The sequence below is a fragment of the Primulina eburnea genome, unplaced genomic scaffold (assembly GCF_022965805.1).
Source record: "Primulina eburnea isolate SZY01 unplaced genomic scaffold, ASM2296580v1 ctg150_ERROPOS100000, whole genome shotgun sequence".
NCBI lineage: Eukaryota > Viridiplantae > Streptophyta > Magnoliopsida > Lamiales > Gesneriaceae > Primulina > Primulina eburnea.
In genome coordinates, this window is record NW_027330997.1 from 25,698 (window position 1) to 45,427 (window position 19,730).

A 19,730-nucleotide genomic window follows, 5' to 3' on the forward strand; every position below is an offset into this window, starting at 1 on the left:
CGGTTTACTTAAACACTCCATCTGAGCATATATTACCGATGTTTCTAACCGGGGCAAAACTAACTTTTTAGAGCGGTGATGATAACATTTACCACCGCTTTGTTCTTCTGTTATAATTGCCCCTGGGAACGGTCGCAACAATTGCGCTTGAGAAACTGTTGCCATATTTGTAGGAGCTGTAGAAAACCACACTTGCAGGTATTGGAGGATAATAATTTAGTCTATTTTTGTCTACATAAATACACAACATAAATACGAAATTTACAAATAATTTTGAGTTTTCGAGCACTAACTTGAGTTACCTGATATTTTCAATGGTCAAGCTCGAGCTCGAAACTGAATACATGATTAAGTTTAAATCGAACTCGAAACTATAAAATTTAAATCGAGTTGAGTTCGAATAGAATGATACTCGAGTTCGACCCGTGTACACCCTAAATATACATGTACGACCAAAGCCGAGACACAACTATATTTTTATTTCATCCAAATTTTTTTTATTATCAACAATATATTATCAGTCAATCAAATATTATAAAGGAAAAAAGAATTATACATTTGATCTAACTTCTTTGCCACTCTTCAGAGAGATAAACAAATATAGTAGAATTTGGCTATAGACTTCTAAAGCAAAAACCAAAAAGTCGGAATTCGTATCAGGTCAGGGCCTGCGACTACGGCTCCAGTGTTCCCTTTCCCCCTTCCACAAGGCACCGAGTCGACTTTACCCAAAATTCCCCCACAAAGAAGCTGAACAGTTGATTGGAAATGGCGACGCCGATGGTGGAAGACAATTTCGAGGACGACCATCTTTCCTCCATGATTACTGAAGATATCATCCGCGCATCGCGCCTTCTGGACAATGAGACGCGAGTCCTCAAGGTTTCTTCTTGTCCTCCATTTTTGTGGCTATTTTCGGATTATTTATTCAATAATTGAAGTGGATCCATATGTATTGGGATGTTATGTGATTTTTTTCTTTTTTTACAGGAAGAGTTGCAGAGAACGAATCTAGAGTTGGATTCGTTCAGGGAGAAGATAAAAGAGAATCAAGAAAAAATTAAGCTCAACAAGCAGCTTCCTTACCTTGTTGGAAACATTGTCGAGGTGCGTATCTTCAAGTAGGATTCACCTTATTGATTTTGGTTCCTTTTTTACTTTTTGTGAAGTGTTTTTTACTTAAGTTTTTACAATTTTGTCTTTTTGGCCCGGGGAGGAGTACAATTTGAAAGGAATAGAGGCAACACAGTTTTTATTGTGGGTTGGGACTTTAGGTTTTGATTAGGAAAGTGAAGGAATAGTTTACAAGGAAACTAGAAAAGTGGATAAAGTGCAATGGCCAATATATTAAGTCCGGCCGTCCAGTTTTTGCGTCAAAACGAGTTGCAGTGGCTTCTCATGGTATATCGTATATCTTTGTTAGAGCACCACTTCAATAGATTCGATCGCAGGCAGTTAACACATCAAGGAAAGAATTCACAGAGAAGATTAGAAGAAGAACAGAGCGTAGTTGGGATTCTTATTCCTTCTTTTTTGTTTCACTATTTATACTCAGGTGCAAAGTTTGCTACTGTAATTGATTTACAAGTTAAATGGTATTTTGTTTCTTCTACCCTTTACACATTTATTTACTTGCATACAAATCGAGTCTTGACATTCTAGTATTATTTATGGGCAACAAAATCCACCAATTGTCTCTGTGCTCCTTTCATACGTGTTGACCTTTGTTGGTTTCTTCTCTGGTTGCCGAGAGAAGATTGCTTATGGGGGCTGTAGCTTTACATAACACCATTGTCCCACCTCTATAACCTTATCCGAGCAATGTTTGTCAGCATGAAATTTCATTCTTTCTTAGGACCTTCATAGATTGTCACGTAAAATGGAGAGTAATTCATCTCTATCCTGTTACAGCGCATCTGCAGCCTCGATAGAAGCAGACCCAGGAACATATGATGGTATAGATTATGGGGTTGGCCGAGTGGTATGATGACAAGTTTTCTGATTCCACTTTGTATTCTCCTATCTGGGCCTCTGGGGTGATAATGCACCAACTGTTGTTCCTCGTTTCTTGTCAACACCAGCTGCCCTTCCGCTGTTACTTCCCAATCCACTCGGACCATAAAAACTTTACGCTAGAAAAAATTTACAACAGCAGAGATGCTTTCTTGACGAGCGAAGGGGCTGTGTTATAACTCTGATGAGAAATTTTTTGTTGGTCATAAGTGCAAAGGGCAGTTGTTTCTGTTTGTGACTGAGGAAGAGGAAACCATAGAAGAAGGTGGTGTTGAGGAAGTATCTTTTTATCAACCTTCTATGGTCCATGAGCGTGAACTACCTGAAATTAGTCTTCACGCCATGGCTGGTCAAGTTTGCCCTAGGACCTTACGGCTTAAAGGCAAGATCTCGGGGCTGCCGGTGCAAACACTAGTGGATGTGGAGAGTACACACAATTTCATTCAAGAACATCTCGTCAAGTTTTTGTAGATTCCTATTGTTACTTCATCTCATTTTTCGGTTTTGATTGGCAATGGGGAGTCAGTGGAGTGTCGAGGGTTACTGCCCGAAGACAACCTTTCAATTGAATGATGAGCCATTTGAGGTGATTTTTTATGTGTTGCAGTTGCATGGGGTAGAGGTGGTTTTATGGGTTCAATGGTTTCAGATTTTGGGTCAAATAATCATGGACTATGAGCAGCTCTATATGGAGTTTTTGTATGATGGCAAATCAGTTCGCTTGCAAGGCCAGCCGTTGTTACAGGTGGAGGAAGTTCAATCACACGAACTCCTGCGGTTGACACAGACTGAGGCTGTTGCCCAATTTTTTCAACTATTTTCTATATCTGTTTCAGCTACTGCCATTACTCACATTCAATCGACACCAGAGTCATTAGCATCTCTCCTTGAGTCGTATCAGGATGTCTTTATGGAACCTAATAACTTGCCACCCCATCTCACTATTGATTGCTCTATTCGTTTACTTCCTCACACGAAACCATTTAATGTTAAGCCTTATAGATATGCTCACTCTCAAAAGGCTGAGATAAAAAAGCTTGTTATTGAAATGCTCGAATCGCGCATCATTCACCATAGCCAATGTTCTTTTTTGTCTCCGGTCCTTTTGGTAAAAAAAGAAATGGCACTTGGTGTTTCTTTGTTGATTATAGAGCCCTTAACCATGTCACCACTAAAGATAAGTTTCTTATCCCTACGATATATGAACTCTTGGATGAATTGAATGGTGCAACTATCTTTTCTAAGCTTGATTTACGGGCTGGCTATTACCAGATCCGTGTTAACCCCCTTGGTATTCCCAAAATAGCCTTCCGCACCCATGATGGCCGTTTGGAATTTATTGTTATGCCGTTTGACCTCACTAACGCCCCCGCCACTTTTCAAGCTTCCGTGAATCTTATTTTCAAACCATTTCTTCGTAAGTTTGTGATTGTATTCTTTGACAATATTTTAGTTTATAGTCAATCTTTTCCAGATCATCTTATTCATCTTACAACTGTCTTACAATACCTACTTGATGATTCTTTTTTTTTCAAACAATCCAAATGTTCATTTGCTCAAACCTCTATTGTTACCTTGGGCATATAGTTTTTGCTCACGGTGTTCAACTGGATCCCGCAAAACTGCTGGTTGTGCTTTCTTTGTCAGTACCTAAGGATTTGAAGGCTTTGAGGGAGTTCGAGGGCTTTCGGGGTTCTATAGAAAATTTGTTCAGGGCTATGCCACTGTTGCTTATCCACTCACCGAGCTTCTAAAAAAAGATAACTTCACTTGGTCCCTAGCAGCCCAAGATTCTTTTAATTAGCTCAAACAAGCTCTCGTTCACGCCCCTGTCTTAGCCTTGCCGAATTTTTCCTTACCCTTTCAAATTCAAACAAACGCATCTGGAATGGGCGTAGGAGCTGTTTTGTTGCAGCAATACCACCCCATTGCTTATTTCAGTAAAAAACTCCCTTCTCACTTGCTTAATGCATCCACTTATGTCTGGGACCGTTACCCTGGCTGTACTTAAATGGCGCTAATATCTATTGAGTCAACATTTTTCTATTTTAACGGATCACTATAGCCTCAAAGAAATATTAAACCAAGTTATTCACACTCCCGAGCAACAAAAATATCTCATTAAACTCTTGGGTATGATTTTGATATCACCTATCATTCTGGAAAATCTAGTCTTTGTGGCGGACGCCTTATCTCGAAAGTTTGAGCCCGACCCTTCTTTACCTTCTAGCAATGATCAACTTTTTGCTCTCTCCATACCTACTTTCTAGTTTATCGAACAAATTAAAGCAGAAGTAATCTCCGACCCTTATCACCATAACCTTCTTTCCACCCCGACCACCTCTTTACATACTCCATTCTACATCCGGGATGGGTTGGTTTATATAGGCCATATGATTTGTCTCAGCCCTTCTTCACCCATTATCCCCAAAGTATTATTCGAGTTCCATAACACACCGGCTGCGGGTCATGGAGGGGTGCGCAAGACGCTGGCTCGTATTGTTCCGGGGTTTTACTGGGTGAAGATGAAACACGATATTTGGAATTACGTGGCAGCATGTTCTGTGTGTCAGCAGACCAGATATAGCACGTAGAAATCTTGTGGGTTATTACAGCCTTTACCGATCCCAAGGAATGTGTGGGACGAAATTTCTATGGATTTCATTACGGGGCTTCCTTCTTCCAATGGATTTACTGTCATTTTGGTGATGGTCGATAAGCTTTCCAAGTATGCGCATTTGGCACCCTTAACTATGGTTTTACAGCCTTGACAGTGGCCTCCTTGTTTGTTGAGATTGTGGTCAAACATGCTTTTCCAAAGAGTATTGTTGTTTTGGACAGAAACCCCGTCTTCTTTAGCAAGTTTTAGTCCGAGTTGTTCAAGTTCAGTGGCACTTCTTTGGCTATGTATAGTGGGCAGATGGAGGTCCTTAACCGATGTTTGGAGCAATACTTGTGAGTGTTTGTGATGCATCTACCTGCAAAATGGTCTCGCTACTTGGCCAACCCCATAGCTTGAATTAATAATTGCGGCCTATAAATCTGGGTTTCCTTTTGATATGCAAAAAGTTTATTTTGTAACTTTTTCATTATTATAATAAATTTAGTTTTCTATCAAAAAAAAAAAGAATTAATGATTGCGGCCTGTAAACTTGGGTTTCCTTCCGAGTATCACTACGTAACCCAAAGACAAAACAAAACTAATCAATACATGTTCTGGCACTCTAGAATATCATTAGCAAGTTGTTCGAATTGATGTTGATAGGTAACCAAAGTTCCTGTTTGCGTGAGCTTACTAAGTTTTCCAAAATATCCTCATACTCGGACGGACCAAAACGTTTGGTGATCGCAACTAAAAATCCAGGCCAGCCGTGAATCAACCCATTTCTACTCATCCAGTCAAACTAGTCTAAGGCATCCCCATCATAATGAAAAGAAGAAACAATTAAGTGCTGAGGTTCAGGCGTTTGGTTATAATCAAAGTACCTCTGGATTCGTGCAACCCAAGCTGATGGATTATCTCCTGAAAACTGCGGAATATCCACACACATCGACTTAGAGAATGGCGGAAACTCACGAGCATTGTCAGATCGGGATTGAGGCGAAACAGGAGGTGGTTGTGGAGTCTGCATCGACATCGAAGTATGTCGTCTCCGTTGCTGCTCAACCTTACCATCAAGTGCCTGTAATCCAACAGTAAGCTCCTTCACCGAAGTCGTCAATGAATCGAGACTCAAATTCTGTTTTTCAACAAGAATCACCTGCGATTCCTGAAGTGCAGTGAGCTTCGCTAGATTTTCCTCCAACCGAGCAAACCTAGTTCCTTCCTCCATTGAAGACGAGAGCACCAATGTTAGAGCACCGCTTCAATAGATCGATCACTGGCAGTTAACACATTAAGTAAGGAAAGAGAATTCACACAGAAGATTAGAGAAGATTTGAAGAAGAACAGAGGGTAGAGCTAAAAATATGGGATTTTTATTCCTTTTTTTTGTTTTGACTATTTATACTCAGGTACAAAGTTTGCTGCTCTAATCGATTTACAAGTAAAATCGTATTTTGTTTCTTCTACCCTTTACACATTTATTTGCTTGCATACAAATTGAGTCTTAACATTCAAGTATTATTTATCGTTAATAAAAACCACCAATTGTCCCGGTGCTCCTTTCATACGTGTTGGCCTTTGTTGGTTTCTTCCTGCACTTCCCTGTATCATAAATCTTCTAATCAGTGTCGGAGTTTTATAGTATTTTTAGGATTTGTTACCATGGATGCTACGTGAAACAGATTTTTGGGAGATGAGAATGTACTGACCTTATAAGGGTTTAAAAAGTTCTTATGGACAAGCTTTATGACCTTTCAGTGGCTATGTTTATTTCGTGCTTTGCTCTCAATGGCTGTGTCTTGAGGTCCAATCTGTGCATTTTCTATGTCCAAGTGTTCCATGCAATTTCACTTATGTTACAAATTGGCTTGTTACTGTGGAGTTAATGGGTTCTGACTTTCGTTAGATTTTGGAGATGAACCCAGAGGAAGAGGCTGAAGAAGATGGTGCTAATATTGATCTTGACTCACAAAGGAAGGGAAAATGTGTTGTGCTAAAAACATCTACACGCCAGGTTAAATAGAATACTCCTATGCATCTCTAACTCTCATTTTCTTTCAATCTCTTCTTGTTCTTGTGCATGTGTGGTTATGACCTATGGGGGATTTTGTGTGAATTTTTTACTTTCAATGGTTTCAATCCAGTGCGTTTCTTTTTTTATTACTATTGTTATTTTTCTAAGAAAATATTGACCTGAGGCTTTTGATATGCATTTTTGTCTTTCGAACTCTTTCAATTGATAGGTGTTTGTCCGTCAAAATTCATTTTAAAAAAATGTGCTAATAAAATTTTAATCTATACATGCGTGGAAATATCGAAATGAAATAATTCTTTAGATTTTTCCTTTTTCTTAAACCCTCTAATCTAGATTTCTACGCCATATGGAGCCCATGAATGTGTCTACTCTTTTGAAAAGTGTATTAATTTTTTAGTTTATGAAATGCAGACGATTTTTCTGCCCGTAGTAGGCCTGGTCGATCCTGATATGTTGAAGCCTGGTGATCTGGTTGGAGTAAACAAAGACAGTTATCTCATCTTGGACACTCTGCCATCTGAGTATGATTCTCGAGTGAAAGCTATGGAGGTTGATGAAAAACCGACTGAAGACTATAATGATATCGGTGGCTTGGAGAAACAGGCAAGCTTATCCTGCTAGGGTCTATTAATAAGATACAAATTCTTCTTGGGAATCTTTTTCAGGCATATTTTGTTAACTATTCTATTATTTGTAAATAATGTTTAATTGCTTGTAAGGCTGGACTTAACCTATTTTGTCTTTGGAGGTCTTGGCTGATGCTTTATTTCAAGAGACCACCAACTTGCTTGATAAAGCAGAATTTAATAGCATTAATTGATACTGACAAATGAAAGTTACTTTTTATGATTCGAGATGAAAATATTTGACGAATACTATTTGATTTTTTATGTTGCTGCAGATTCAAGAATTGGTCGAGGCAATTGTATTGCCCATGACACACAAAGAGAGATTTCAAAAATTGGGAATTCGTCCGCCGAAAGGAGTCCTTTTATATGGTCCCCCTGGGACAGGGAAAACTCTTATGGCCCGTGCATGTGCCGCCCAAACTAATGCTACTTTTCTGAAGCTGGCAGGTCCCCAGCTTGTGCAGGTTAGGCATTTTCATAATTTCTTGTCAATGATCTGATGGCATACTTTCTGTAGCAGGCAATTTGTATAATCTAATTTTTTAAAAATGCTATTTTTACTATATTACAATCTCTGCCTATAAGGCTTTTACAACAAACAACCTTGATAAAGATTCGAAGTAAAATTTAGTCTTCAAATCTTCAACTTTAAGCAGCAAGTTGTGAACCCTGCTTCTCGTATGCCTTTAAGGTCAGTTTAGATCTTTCTAAATGTGGATATATAAACCACTGTTTGTAAATAGGATTGATTTCGGGATCTTTTAATCGATTTTCGAGACTCTCAATTTGAGTTTTTATTAAATTAATTTTCTTTTTTAATATTAAAAGATAATTAGCAAATGACATGATATAATAATCGAAATGTGGATCATAAATATAATCATAAGACATATACTTACATGATTTTGCAGAAATATGAGAATAGAACTTGAGAGAGAATGCTTCAAAATAATAGACTTTGTATTCAAAAAGAGAAAGTAGTATTTTTGGTGTGTGGATCACAAAAGGAATCCACTCCAGTAGTTCCATTTACTACCTCTAAAAACATGACACGTAAAAGATAGACGAGTACAAACCGATAAGAAAGCATCTACAATAATTTACATCAACAATTCAAACTTTGAGTCATGGGTTCCAGATCATCTTCCCATTATGCATTCAATAATGCAAAAATGTCATCATCTCCATCATACGGATCTTGAGCATCTTGCTCTGGATTATCTTGATCTGTCGTAGTAGTATCATCTCCAGTTTTTTCTTTTCCTTTTGAGGAGGTCGAGGTCGATGCCTGAGTTGATAAATTTGATTTTTCACCAAATACTCCAGAAAACATAAAAGTAATGATATTTTATCCAAATGTTGGAAAAGCTCTTTAAGTAATGTAGTCTGATTTGAGATGTCATGATTTTTCATAGTCTCTCTGGTTGGTCCTAGAGCAATTACCCCTTGTCGATCATAAACTTTTCATTCTGCAAAGAAGTCCTCTTTTCCTCATCATTTTATTAAAATTTTTCTGATTAAGATAGTAGGGGCAAATTTGATTTCGAACTTTTCTTTAACCATTTCTTGGATTCCATATTCCCATCGTATGATCCAGGAAACATTATAATTTATGACAAATTGAATCATGGCTGTCAATCCATCAAACTGTATATTTGCTTGTTGAAATTTAATTCATATATTTTAACATTTCTCGGAAGAATAGAGGGCATTACCCACCATGAAAAGAAGAAAGTTTTAAACCAAGTAGGGATAGACTGATGAATATTATCTAATTAGAATTTTATCCACCAAGAATGTTTGCGTTGAGAATTCTCGTATATAAGAGTTGTATCCCAGGCCATGATATAATCATGATAATTGAACATATTTGGCATTGCCTGAAAAGTGTTCAATTGCCTAGCTTGACCAAGAGGTAAACACCTATTAGCTGCTGGGATAATTTTCTTTATAATCATTTTAGAAAATGTGAAATCTCTGTTGCGATCCATATGTTGTATTTCAACTGAACCAGTTTCTACTAGGATTGTTTCAAAATAATCTGTAGTTTTTCTTCCCAATATGGGTTGTAAATCTTTAATTAAATAGCTTTGAGCTATATGGATTGGTGATAGACCTTTTAGGTCTTTATCAACAGGACAGCAATTTAGACATCTTGAAATTAAATAGGGATATTTTAATTCTTCTTTTGAACCTTTTAATGCAAATATTGCATTATTATAATAATGAATTTCATATGCAGTAAGATCGTCTGAGAATTCTTTAATAGGGTCAAATTTCTCTTCCTCTGTAGTAGCCATATTAGGCTGGGAAACTGTTGCACCTCTTTTAAAAAGTGGTTTATTCATGGGGTTTTTTCCCGTTGTTGGCCTCTTTAGGATTGTCTTCCAAGGTGGATCCTTGCAAAAATTCTCTAGTTAGAAAATCTAATAAAGAATTAGATTTTCCAGACATATGTTCAATATCAAAAACAAAACATGCTAATATAGCTTGCCATCTAGCAAATATTTGTTTTGATGCTATTACTTTTAACATCTTTTAAAAGAATATCTTTGGCAGATTTGCAATCTACTCTTAATAAAAACTTCTTATTTAAGAGATCACTTTCAAATTTTGTAATATATTTAACAATCGAAAGAATTTCTTTCTTTATTGTAGAATAATTCTTTTGAGTATTATTCCAAGTTCCAGAAGTATATCTGACAAGAATTTCTTTAGATGTATAATCTATTTTTTGTTTAAGTATTCCTCCATATCCAATATCAGAGGCGTCTGTTTCAACAATTTTCAATGCTTCAGGATTTGCAATAGATAAACAAGGGAGTCTTAACTCGTTCTTTTATTTTTTGTATTGCTGAAGTATGACTATTAGTCAATGGTTGAGGATTTTTCTTCAACCTTTGAAATAATAATTTACAATCTTGAGCGAGATCTTTATAAAAATCTCCTATGTAATTAAGACTTCCCAGAAATCTTTGTAATTGATTTATATCAGGGAATTTATCAGCAAAAATAATTGCTCTTTCTATAGGAATCATTATTCCATTTTCAATATAATGTCCTAAAAATTTTATTTTAGTTTGAAAAAGTTTTACCTTTTTCTGATTTACTGCCAATCCAGCTTTTTTAGTTGCTTGAATAAATATATTTAAATGTTTAAAATGTTGATCAATATTATCGGAATATATAAGAACATCATCTATATAAACTATGATATAATCTATATATGAATTATAAATTTCATTCATTATATTTTGAAATTCCATTGGAGTATTTTTTAATCCAAATGGCATTACATTTAATTCATAATGTCCAAATGTTACTGTAAAAGTTGTTTTATATTTATTTTCTTCTTTTAGAAGAATTTGATAAAATCCTGATTTTAAATCAAAAGAAGAAAATACTTTTTCTTTGAATAATCTATTTAATAGATCTCTTTTATTTGATAATGGATGTTTTATCCATTTTAATGCTTTATTAAGCGGTTTATAATTAATAACAAGTCTAGGAGCTCCTCTTTCTATTTCAGCTGCATTTTCTACATAGAAAGCTGGACAACTCCAAGAGCTATTACTTGGTCTAATTAAATCCTTTTTAAGAAGAATATTTATTTCTTCTTTGCAATAACTTAAAAGTCTAGGCCCCATAGCAATAGGCCTTGCTTTTGTAGGAATTTTTTTTATCCTCATTAAAATCATCTGTATAAGGAAGACTAACTTGATGTTTTTTCCTATTCCAAAAGGCATTAGGAACATATGCACATATATCTTTAGAAATAGTTTCTGAAATATTTTTTATTTTTTCTTGAATAAATTTTCTTTAATATTTTTAAAAAGAATTTCATCTTTTAATGAAATAACAAGATTTTCTTTATTAGTTACTTTTATCTTTAAAATATTGTTTTTTCTTTTTAAAAAGAAATCTTTTTCTTTTCTTATCTCTTTTAGGATATTGTATTGATTGAAAACCTATTTTTTCACAAAAGTCGCCGATAATATTTTGGTTTTCTTCTTTTTGCATATCAAGTTGTCTTTTTAACTTGATATCATTGGCAAGAGTTATCCCTTGGGCAGTTATCTTTGCAGATAAATCTCCATAAGTAAGAATGCTCCAATCTATAGAGTTTGTTGGAGATTTAGATTTTAATCTATTTTTAACTCTTTCAGCAAAAAGAACTGAAAGTCCATAAATAAATTTTTCTTTCCAGAAATTTGCAATGCAATCATTTCTGGTTAAGACTTTTGTCATAAACACATCTTTATACCATCTAAATTCAGATAGCATTGGAAATCTCAAATTCATTAATTGCTCTTGAAATCTATCTAATTGAAGCTTATTAGCTCCAATAAAATTTGATAGAATAATATAAATAAGTGTATTAACTGCATCTGACTCTTCTCTTCCATTAAGATCAATTATAGAAGAGTTAATAATTTTATTTTTTGCATCTTTTGAGAGATAAAAATTCCACCAACCTTGAAGTTGGCCAGTAAAACCAGTAATAATGGTTTGAGCAATTTGTCTATCATTATTACCTTATATTTTTGCAGCAAAAGTAGTTTTAATCTGATATTCAGACTTTCCATCAATATTCCATTCAGTAATGGCTTTCCCATTAAACTGAGCATAATTTTTCTTTTCTTCTATTTGTAGATCTATAGGTGTTGCCTTTTTATAAAAAGGTTTTACAATTGATACTTTATGCATTTTATTAATTTGCATCTCATCTTCAAACGAACTTGAAGAACTTTCAAGTTGTTCGTCTTTGGTAATTAACGAAATAGAACCCTTTTCTTTTATGTTAATTTTTTGTAATCGATCTATTAGACTTTCCATAAAATCTTCATCTTTTTTAGAACTTAAAAGAAATTTTTCTTGTTTAAGATTAGAGGAAGGTTTTATCATTAAAGTTTTTGAACATTCTCCACTAGAAATGTCTTTTTTAGATTTTGATAAAATTTCTTCTATTCTAGTAGTTTGATTTCTTAAAGAGTGTAGGGTAAGATTAATAAAATTATTTTGTTGATAGTATGGTCAAAATTACCATTTCCTAACTCATATTTTATAGGAGAGACATATATTTCTTTATTTCTTTTTTTAATCTGTAAAGTCGTAAAGGGGGGATGAATCTCAAAAGATTCTTCACCCGTTTCATGAACATACAATTTATATGTAGATTCAAGAGTATTTATAAAAGAATCATCAAGAGTATTTATAAAAGACTCATCTTTAAAATTTGGAAATATTTATTTCTTGCTGTAAAATAAAATTTTTCTATCCATATGAAAAAATCTAAATTTGATTGAGTTTCTTTAATCCACTCTTCATATCTTGAAGAATATAGATTTTGTTGTTTTGAGTTTAAACAACTAGAAAACCATTTTTTCTTATCTTTATTTTTAATTTTTTCTAAACTTTTCTGAATAAAAATATGATTACTAATAACCATAACATTATAACCCATATCAGAAAAAGTAGGAGAATTTTCTATTATTAACAGAATAACTTCTTTGAAATCGAGAAGTACTAGATTCAGGAAGATCAACCTTATATTCTGGTTGAGATATATTATCATTAGTCTTTTGAAGACCTGATACACTAATCTTTTCAAAATCAGATATGGAAGAAGTAGAATTTCTACTTTCTTCTGGGAGTTTAATTCGTAAATGTCTTTGGGATGAGAATATTATTTCAACATCACCATCTACATATTGAACTATACTTTCTAGTTTTCTAGATTCTTCTTTAATTGTAGGAGCAATATTCTCCATTTTCCAGATTTCTGGCAAAGTAAATTGATTCCAATTTATTGTTTTGGGAATCATGATATTACTTTTATTAATATCAGCTATAAAGAGTGTAGTTTCACCTCCTTTTGAACTAATTTGATTAGTATTAATTCTAAAATTAGAAATAGTTGAATTCATTACTTTATAACAAATTCTATATAATCGAACAACATTTTCTGTTCCATCTATCATATCGAAGCCTTCAGTCTCTATATTTAATGTAAGGGCTTTCATGATATTTGGATCAGAAAGAGAGTTCGGAAAATTAAGAAAACAGCTAAAATGTATTGGTCCTTCACATAATGAGGACTCTACTATTCCTTATAAGGATTCTTCAAATTTGTTGTGCCTAAGGAAGAAGTATTTAATCCTAATCTAGTGAGCGGTTTTAAACCTACTTGAATCATACCTAGATGCATAAATCTATAAGATTTCATATGAATATTTATAAGATTTTGAGATAACAGACTGAAAGAATCATAACCTCCTTTTAGAGGAATAGCTTCTTCTGTAGTTTTAATTATATAATCAGATTTAAATTTAAATCCATTAGATCTATATATCTTCGTATTAGAAGATACTGGTAATTTCCACTTTTGAATATTCTTTTCAAAATTTTCAGAAATATTTAATTCTTTATTCTTAGTATTACTATTTGAAGATTTATTTTTTGTAAAAGATCTTATTATTTTATCCATTAAGAATTAAGTAGATATTGTCAAGGATTTACACCAACCTTACCTTTTGGCTTTACAGGCTTTACGGAACCCGACTTAAGGATTTCTCCTGGGTAGAGCCACCTTCTTCTTTATAAGATAAAAGAATAAGATACATTACAAAAATAAAACTTTATTGAAGTCTGCCTATAAGGAACAACCTTGATAAAGGTTCGAAGTAAAATTTAGTCTTCAAATCTTCAACTTTAAGCAGCAAGTTGTGAACCCTGCTTCTCGTATGCCTTTAAGGTCTAAATGTGGATATATAAACCACTGTTTGTAAATAGGATTGATTTCGGGATATTTGAGTTTTTATTAACTTAATTTTCTTTTTTAGTATTAAAAGATAATTAGCAGATGGCATGATATAATCGAAATGTGGATCATAAATATAATCATAAGATATATACTTACATGATTTTGCAGAAATATGAGAATAAAACTTGAGAGAGAATGCTTCGAAATAATAGACTTTGTATTCAGAAAGAGAATATAGTATTTTTGGTGTGTGGATTACAAAGGGAATCCACTCCTTTAAAAAACTTAAACAGTAGTTCCACTTACTACCTCTAAAAACATGACACGTACAAACCGATAAGAAAGCATCTACAATAATTTACATCAACAATTCAAACTTTGAGTCATGGGTTCCAGATCATCTTCCCATTATGCATTCAATAATGCAAAAATGTCATCATCTCCATCATACGGATCTTGAGCATCTTGCTCTGGATTATCATGATCTGTCATCGGAGTATCATCTTCAGTCTTTTCTTTTCCTTTTGAGGAAGTCGAGGTCGATGCCTGAGTTGATAAATAGTGCAACAGTTTCCCAGCCTAATATGGCTACTACAGAGGAAGAGAAATTTGACCCTATTAAAGAATTCTCAGACGATCCTACTGCATATGAAATTCATTATTATAATAATGCAATATTTGCATTAAAAGGTTCAAAAGAAGAATTAAAATATCCCTACTTAATTTCAGGATGTCTAAATTGCTGTCCTGTTGATAAAGACCTAAAAGGTCTATCAGCCATCCATATAGCTCAAAGCTATTTAATTAAAGATTTACAACCCATATTGGGAAGAAAAACTAGAGATTATTTTGAAACAATTCTAGTAGAAACTGGTTCAGTTGAAATACAACATATGGATCGCAACAAAGATTTCGCATTTTCTAAAATGATTATAAAGAAAGTTATCCCGGCAGCTAATTGGGGTTTACCTCTTGGTCAACCTTGGCAATTGAACACTTTTCAGGCAATGCCAAATATGTTCAATTATCATGATTATATCATGGCCTGAGATACAACTCTTATATACGAGAATTCTCAACGCAAACATTCTTGGTGGATAAAATTCCAATTAGATGATATTAATCAGTTTATCCCTACTTGGTTTAAAACTTTCTTCTTTTCATAGCGGGTAATGCCCTCTATTCTTCTGAGAAATGTTAAAAATATATGGATTAAATTTCAACAAGCAAATATACAATTTGATGGATTGACAGCCATAATTCAATTTGCCATAAATTATAATGTTCTCTGGATCATACGATGGGAATATGGACTCCAAGTAATGGTTAAAGAAAAGTTCGAAACCAAATTCGCCCCTACTATCTTAATCTTAAAAATTTTAATAAGTGGGGAAAAGAGGACTTCTTTGCAGAAGGAAAAGTTTATGATCGACAAGGGGTAATTGCTTTAGAACCATCCAGAGAGACTATGAAAAATTTAAATCATGACATCCCAAATCAGACTACATTACTTAAAGAGATTTTCCAACATTTGGATAAAAATACCATTACTTCTATGTTTTCTGGAGTATTTGGTGAAAAATCAAATTTATCAACTCAGGCATCGACCTCCTCAAAAGGAAAAGAAAAGACTGAAGATGATACTCCGATGAAAGATCAAGATAATCTAGAGCAAGATGCTCAAGATCCGTATGATGGAGATGATGACATTTTTGCATTATTGAATGCATAATGGGAAGATGATCTGGAACCCATGACTCAAAGTTCGAATTGTTGATGTAAATTATTATAGATGCTTTCTCATCGATTTGTACATGTCTATCTTTTACGTGTCATGTTTTTAGAGGTAGTAAGTGGAACTACTGTTTAAGTTTTTAGTCTATTTAAAGGAGTGGATTAAAAATATTATTTTCTCTTTCTGAATACAAAGTCTATTATTTCGAAGCATTCTCTCTCAACTTCTATTCTCATATTTATGCAAAATCATGTAAGTATATGTCTTATGATTATATTTATGATCCACCTTTCGATTATATCATGTCATCTGCTAATTATCTTTTAATATTAAAAAAGAAAATTAAGTTAATAAAAACTCAAATTGAGTGTCTCGAAAATCGATTAAAAGATCACGAAATCAATCCTCTTTACAAACAGTGGTTTATATATCCACATTTAGAAAGATCTAAACTTTGTGTTTTAAATATTTTCAGTCTAATCTCAAAATAATAGTTTGTTCGGGTCTCGTGGCGTTGTGGTGATTCAAAAGACACTTTGGAGGGGAGTGCTCTACCTATTCTATTGCAGCCTTATGCTTTAGACATTTGATGACTCTTTCTGAGTGGGAGTAGTATTGTTCGCTGGGTGTTAGAATTGGAAAATGAGTCATGTTTTAGTGGGTGGGGGTTCATACTTTCAAATCAGTTATCCAGAGAACGGGATTCAAATTTCGTTTCCCTAGTCGATTCATATTCAATAAAGAACCCAACGACAAAGCAATTCCATGTGCACTGTAATTTAGGTTGGTCGACGTCTTCAACTTACTCTCCGGCCTTCTAGATTGTGTATTTTCTCTACCCATTAGAATTTTCATTTAAATCTTTGTCATATCCATAGCCCACATGCCTTAAAGGCTTGCCTGCTGTTGTTGTGAAAAGAAGAGGTGAGGATCAGTAGTAACCGCAAGTGCGTAGCAAGAAAACGAGTCCTATGAGATAGATAAGGGGCTGAGAAGTTTTGGATCAATAATGAGTAGAGCTGTTGCCTGTGGCTATATGTATGCTGGTTGAAATGGCTAGTTGCTGTTTGGATCTAGTAGGATTTTTTATTAATTTTGATGCTGATGTTTTATCCTAAATCAATCAGTTAGTTTCCAATTCGTGCTTGAGGTAGCATAAATCTTATTGGAATCCCATTTCTTTGAGGTAGCATGTTTCACGCTTGCAATGTGCAACGATATTGATCTGTGATGCATCGAGTCTCTGATGTGGTCCAACTGTTGCTTGCGGCAATATTTTTTTCTTTTGTTTCGCATGCTCTATAAAAAAGATTTTTGTGCATTTAGATGTTCATTGGGGATGGAGCAAAACTTGTTCGTGATGCTTTTCAACTTGCCAAAGAAACGTCTCCTTGTATCATTTTTATTGATGAGATTGATGCAATTGGTACAAAGCGTTTTGATAGGTAAGCACATACTTTCCCAGTAAATGTTCCATGATTTTGTATTCTGCACTCCTAACTGTTTGGGTTTTAAGGTTCTTGAGGGCTATGATGCAGTGTTGGTTACACTCACAAATTATGTGATATTCTGCAGTGAAGTTAGTGGGGATAGAGAAGTGCAGAGGACTATGTTAGAATTGCTGAATCAGCTTGATGGTTTTAGCAGTGACGAGAGTATAAAGGTTTCTACTCTACCACTTTCATTTCCTCGCTTTCATTTTACTTTGCTTTCCTTCATTTACTTTGTGATTAATAAAATCAGTCTGAAGCTTCTGACATTGAATTTGTTTACTGCATTATGATTTTTGTCTATGTTACTTATTTTGGCGTGCAACACTTTTTATTATTCAGGTGATTGCAGCAACAAATCGAGCTGATATCTTAGATCCTGCCTTAATGCGGTCTGGTCGGTTGGATCGAAAAATTGAATTTCCCCATCCTACCGAGGAAGCTAGGGCTCGCATTTTGCAGGTTTACCATCCGACTTGGGAACTTTTTTTTTTTTTGCGTTTGAGTGTATCTTGCTAATATTGGGTGGGCTTGTATATTCGATTTCTTCTTTACCAATATGATACTTTGTTTTCAGAAATTCTAACTTATGGGTTATTATCTTGTCATAGATTCACTCTAGAAAGATGAATGTCCATCCAGGTGTCAATTTTGAGGAGCTTGCTCGCTCAACTGATGACTTCAATGGGGCACAACTCAAAGCTGTTTGTGTGGAAGCGGGCATGTTGGCCCTTCGTCGTGATGCCACTGAGGTAATAATATTTGATTTTATTTGTTAAGTGTTTTTTCCTGATTTTTCCCACATATTTTTTCATTGTAAACTAAGCACACCGTTAACACTGCAACAAGTCAATAAGTTCAGAGTTTCTAAGAAACATAGGAAAAGAATCAACTAGAAGATGTGCCAGTTTAATTCATTTTTATCAGCCAACAGTTTTTTAGATGTAGCGGTGGCCCGTTCAATTTTCTTGCATCTTGTATCTAAATTGGTCAAGATAAACTAACATTTTCTAGTTTTCGATTTATTCACGTGTTTCATCTATTTTCCAGGTTAACCATGAAGATTTTAATGAAGGTATAATCCAAGTTCAAGCCAAAAAGAAAGCCAGCCTAAATTACTATGCCTAGACTTTAAACATGGTATAGTGTCAAGCTTTTTTGGGTGCAAGCTTGGGAAAGGAAAAACAACGTTCCAACATCGAATTAATCCCTGGTCCAAGGCACGAATTACGAAGTTGTCTCATGTCGTCACTAACCGGCTCTTTTTTTTTCTATCACAGCGGTGAGTATGTGATTGTTTTTGTTCCTGTGCTCCAGGATGATGTATGAGGGTTTATTCTTCTTAAAGTGGGTTGAATGCGAGTAGATTCGATCATATTGTTCACCACAGCCCTTTAAAGCTAGGTTGTGGCATGAATTTTTACGGCTTACTAGTGAATCTTGATCTGGATTTAGAAGACATCATATTCAGAATATGGAATGAATGAAGAAGTTTTTAATAAACCACCTGACCCATATGAAGTTATCTCCAGTGTTCGATCGGATCAAGGAAGATATGGGCTGTTATTTTCGAAAAATAAAGTGAGATTCAAATTGTTTGGCTCCTCTCGAATTTACTTATTATTTATCTTATAATAATTTGTTTTCGATAGGAGTAGTGGATGTCAAATTTCAGTTATAATATGTTTTGACAAACTAAGGTGAATGAGTGAGGCTAAGCTAAGGGTTATGGTATTAAAAGACAAAAATTTGTGCGAGACAGTATCATGGATCGTCTTTGTAAGATGGATCTCTTATTTGGGTCACCCATGAAAATCTATAACTTTTTATGTTAAGAGTATTATTTTTTATTGTGAATATGGGTAGGTTTGACCCGTCTCATAGATTATGATCCGTGAGACGGTCTCATATGAGATATACTCGTATTAAAATGATATTGTGTATTTCTGGTTATATTTTAGTTGATGATACTAATATACTAATATTTTGTGTTTTTTAGTTTAAATATATTTTAATTAATTTTAAAACTATAAATTTAATTTAATATATATTTTTTAAAATCCAATGATATTGACCTCAAGCCCAAAATAATCTGGTACCTAAAAATTATTTTACGGGTAAATTACAAAAAAATCTCTAACTCAAGTTTCACTGTTGGATTTTCTTCATAGGACATAAAATTTAGTTTGAACTCTTAATTTTAATTTAAGTGAACAAAAATATATTTGATTTTATAAATGAGTCAAAAATGATATCATAGTCGAGATAAAATTATTTCAAACATACACTGTTATTATTAATATATATTAAATGTTTGAGAATGAGATTTTTCTCAAAAATTATGGATTTGAACAAATGTTCCAGATTAAATTTTTACAGAATTTATTCCAATATTTTGAATATTTAAAAGAATAGCTAACCAAGATTAGACACAAAGAATAAATAGGAACACAATATAAT

General features: G+C 34.0%; 1 protein-coding gene across 2 annotated transcripts; it reads left to right on the top strand.

The window, feature by feature from the left end:
* The first annotated feature begins 585 nt into the window (after positions 1–585).
* Positions 586–18,645, top strand: LOC140820808 (26S proteasome regulatory subunit 6A homolog). Of its 2 annotated transcripts, XM_073181153.1 has the most exons (10): positions 586–882; positions 991–1,107; positions 6,525–6,632; positions 7,065–7,256; positions 7,555–7,746; positions 17,107–17,225; positions 17,356–17,443; positions 17,613–17,732; positions 17,882–18,022; positions 18,321–18,645. In XM_073181153.1, exons 1-10 carry the CDS (start codon positions 769–771, stop codon positions 18,396–18,398), a joined length of 1,269 nt encoding a protein of 422 aa, XP_073037254.1. In that variant the 5' UTR covers positions 586–768; the 3' UTR covers positions 18,399–18,645. The 2 variants fall into 2 exon arrangements, with proteins under 2 accessions (XP_073037254.1, XP_073037255.1); XM_073181154.1 differs by lacking the exons at positions 586–882; positions 991–1,107 and adding an exon at positions 5,950–6,422.
* Positions 18,646–19,730: the final 1,085 nt, after the last annotated feature.

Coding starts and splice junctions, on each gene's coding strand:
- LOC140820808 (XM_073181153.1), top strand. CDS start 769: ATGGCGACGCCGATGGTGGAAGACAATTTCGAGGACGACCATCTTTCC. Junction 883..990: donor ATGAGACGCGAGTCCTCAAG/GTTTCTTCTTGT, acceptor CTTTTTTTACAG/GAAGAGTTGCAGAGAACGAA. Junction 7,747..17,106: donor CAGGTCCCCAGCTTGTGCAG/GTTAGGCATTTT, acceptor TTGTGCATTTAG/ATGTTCATTGGGGATGGAGC.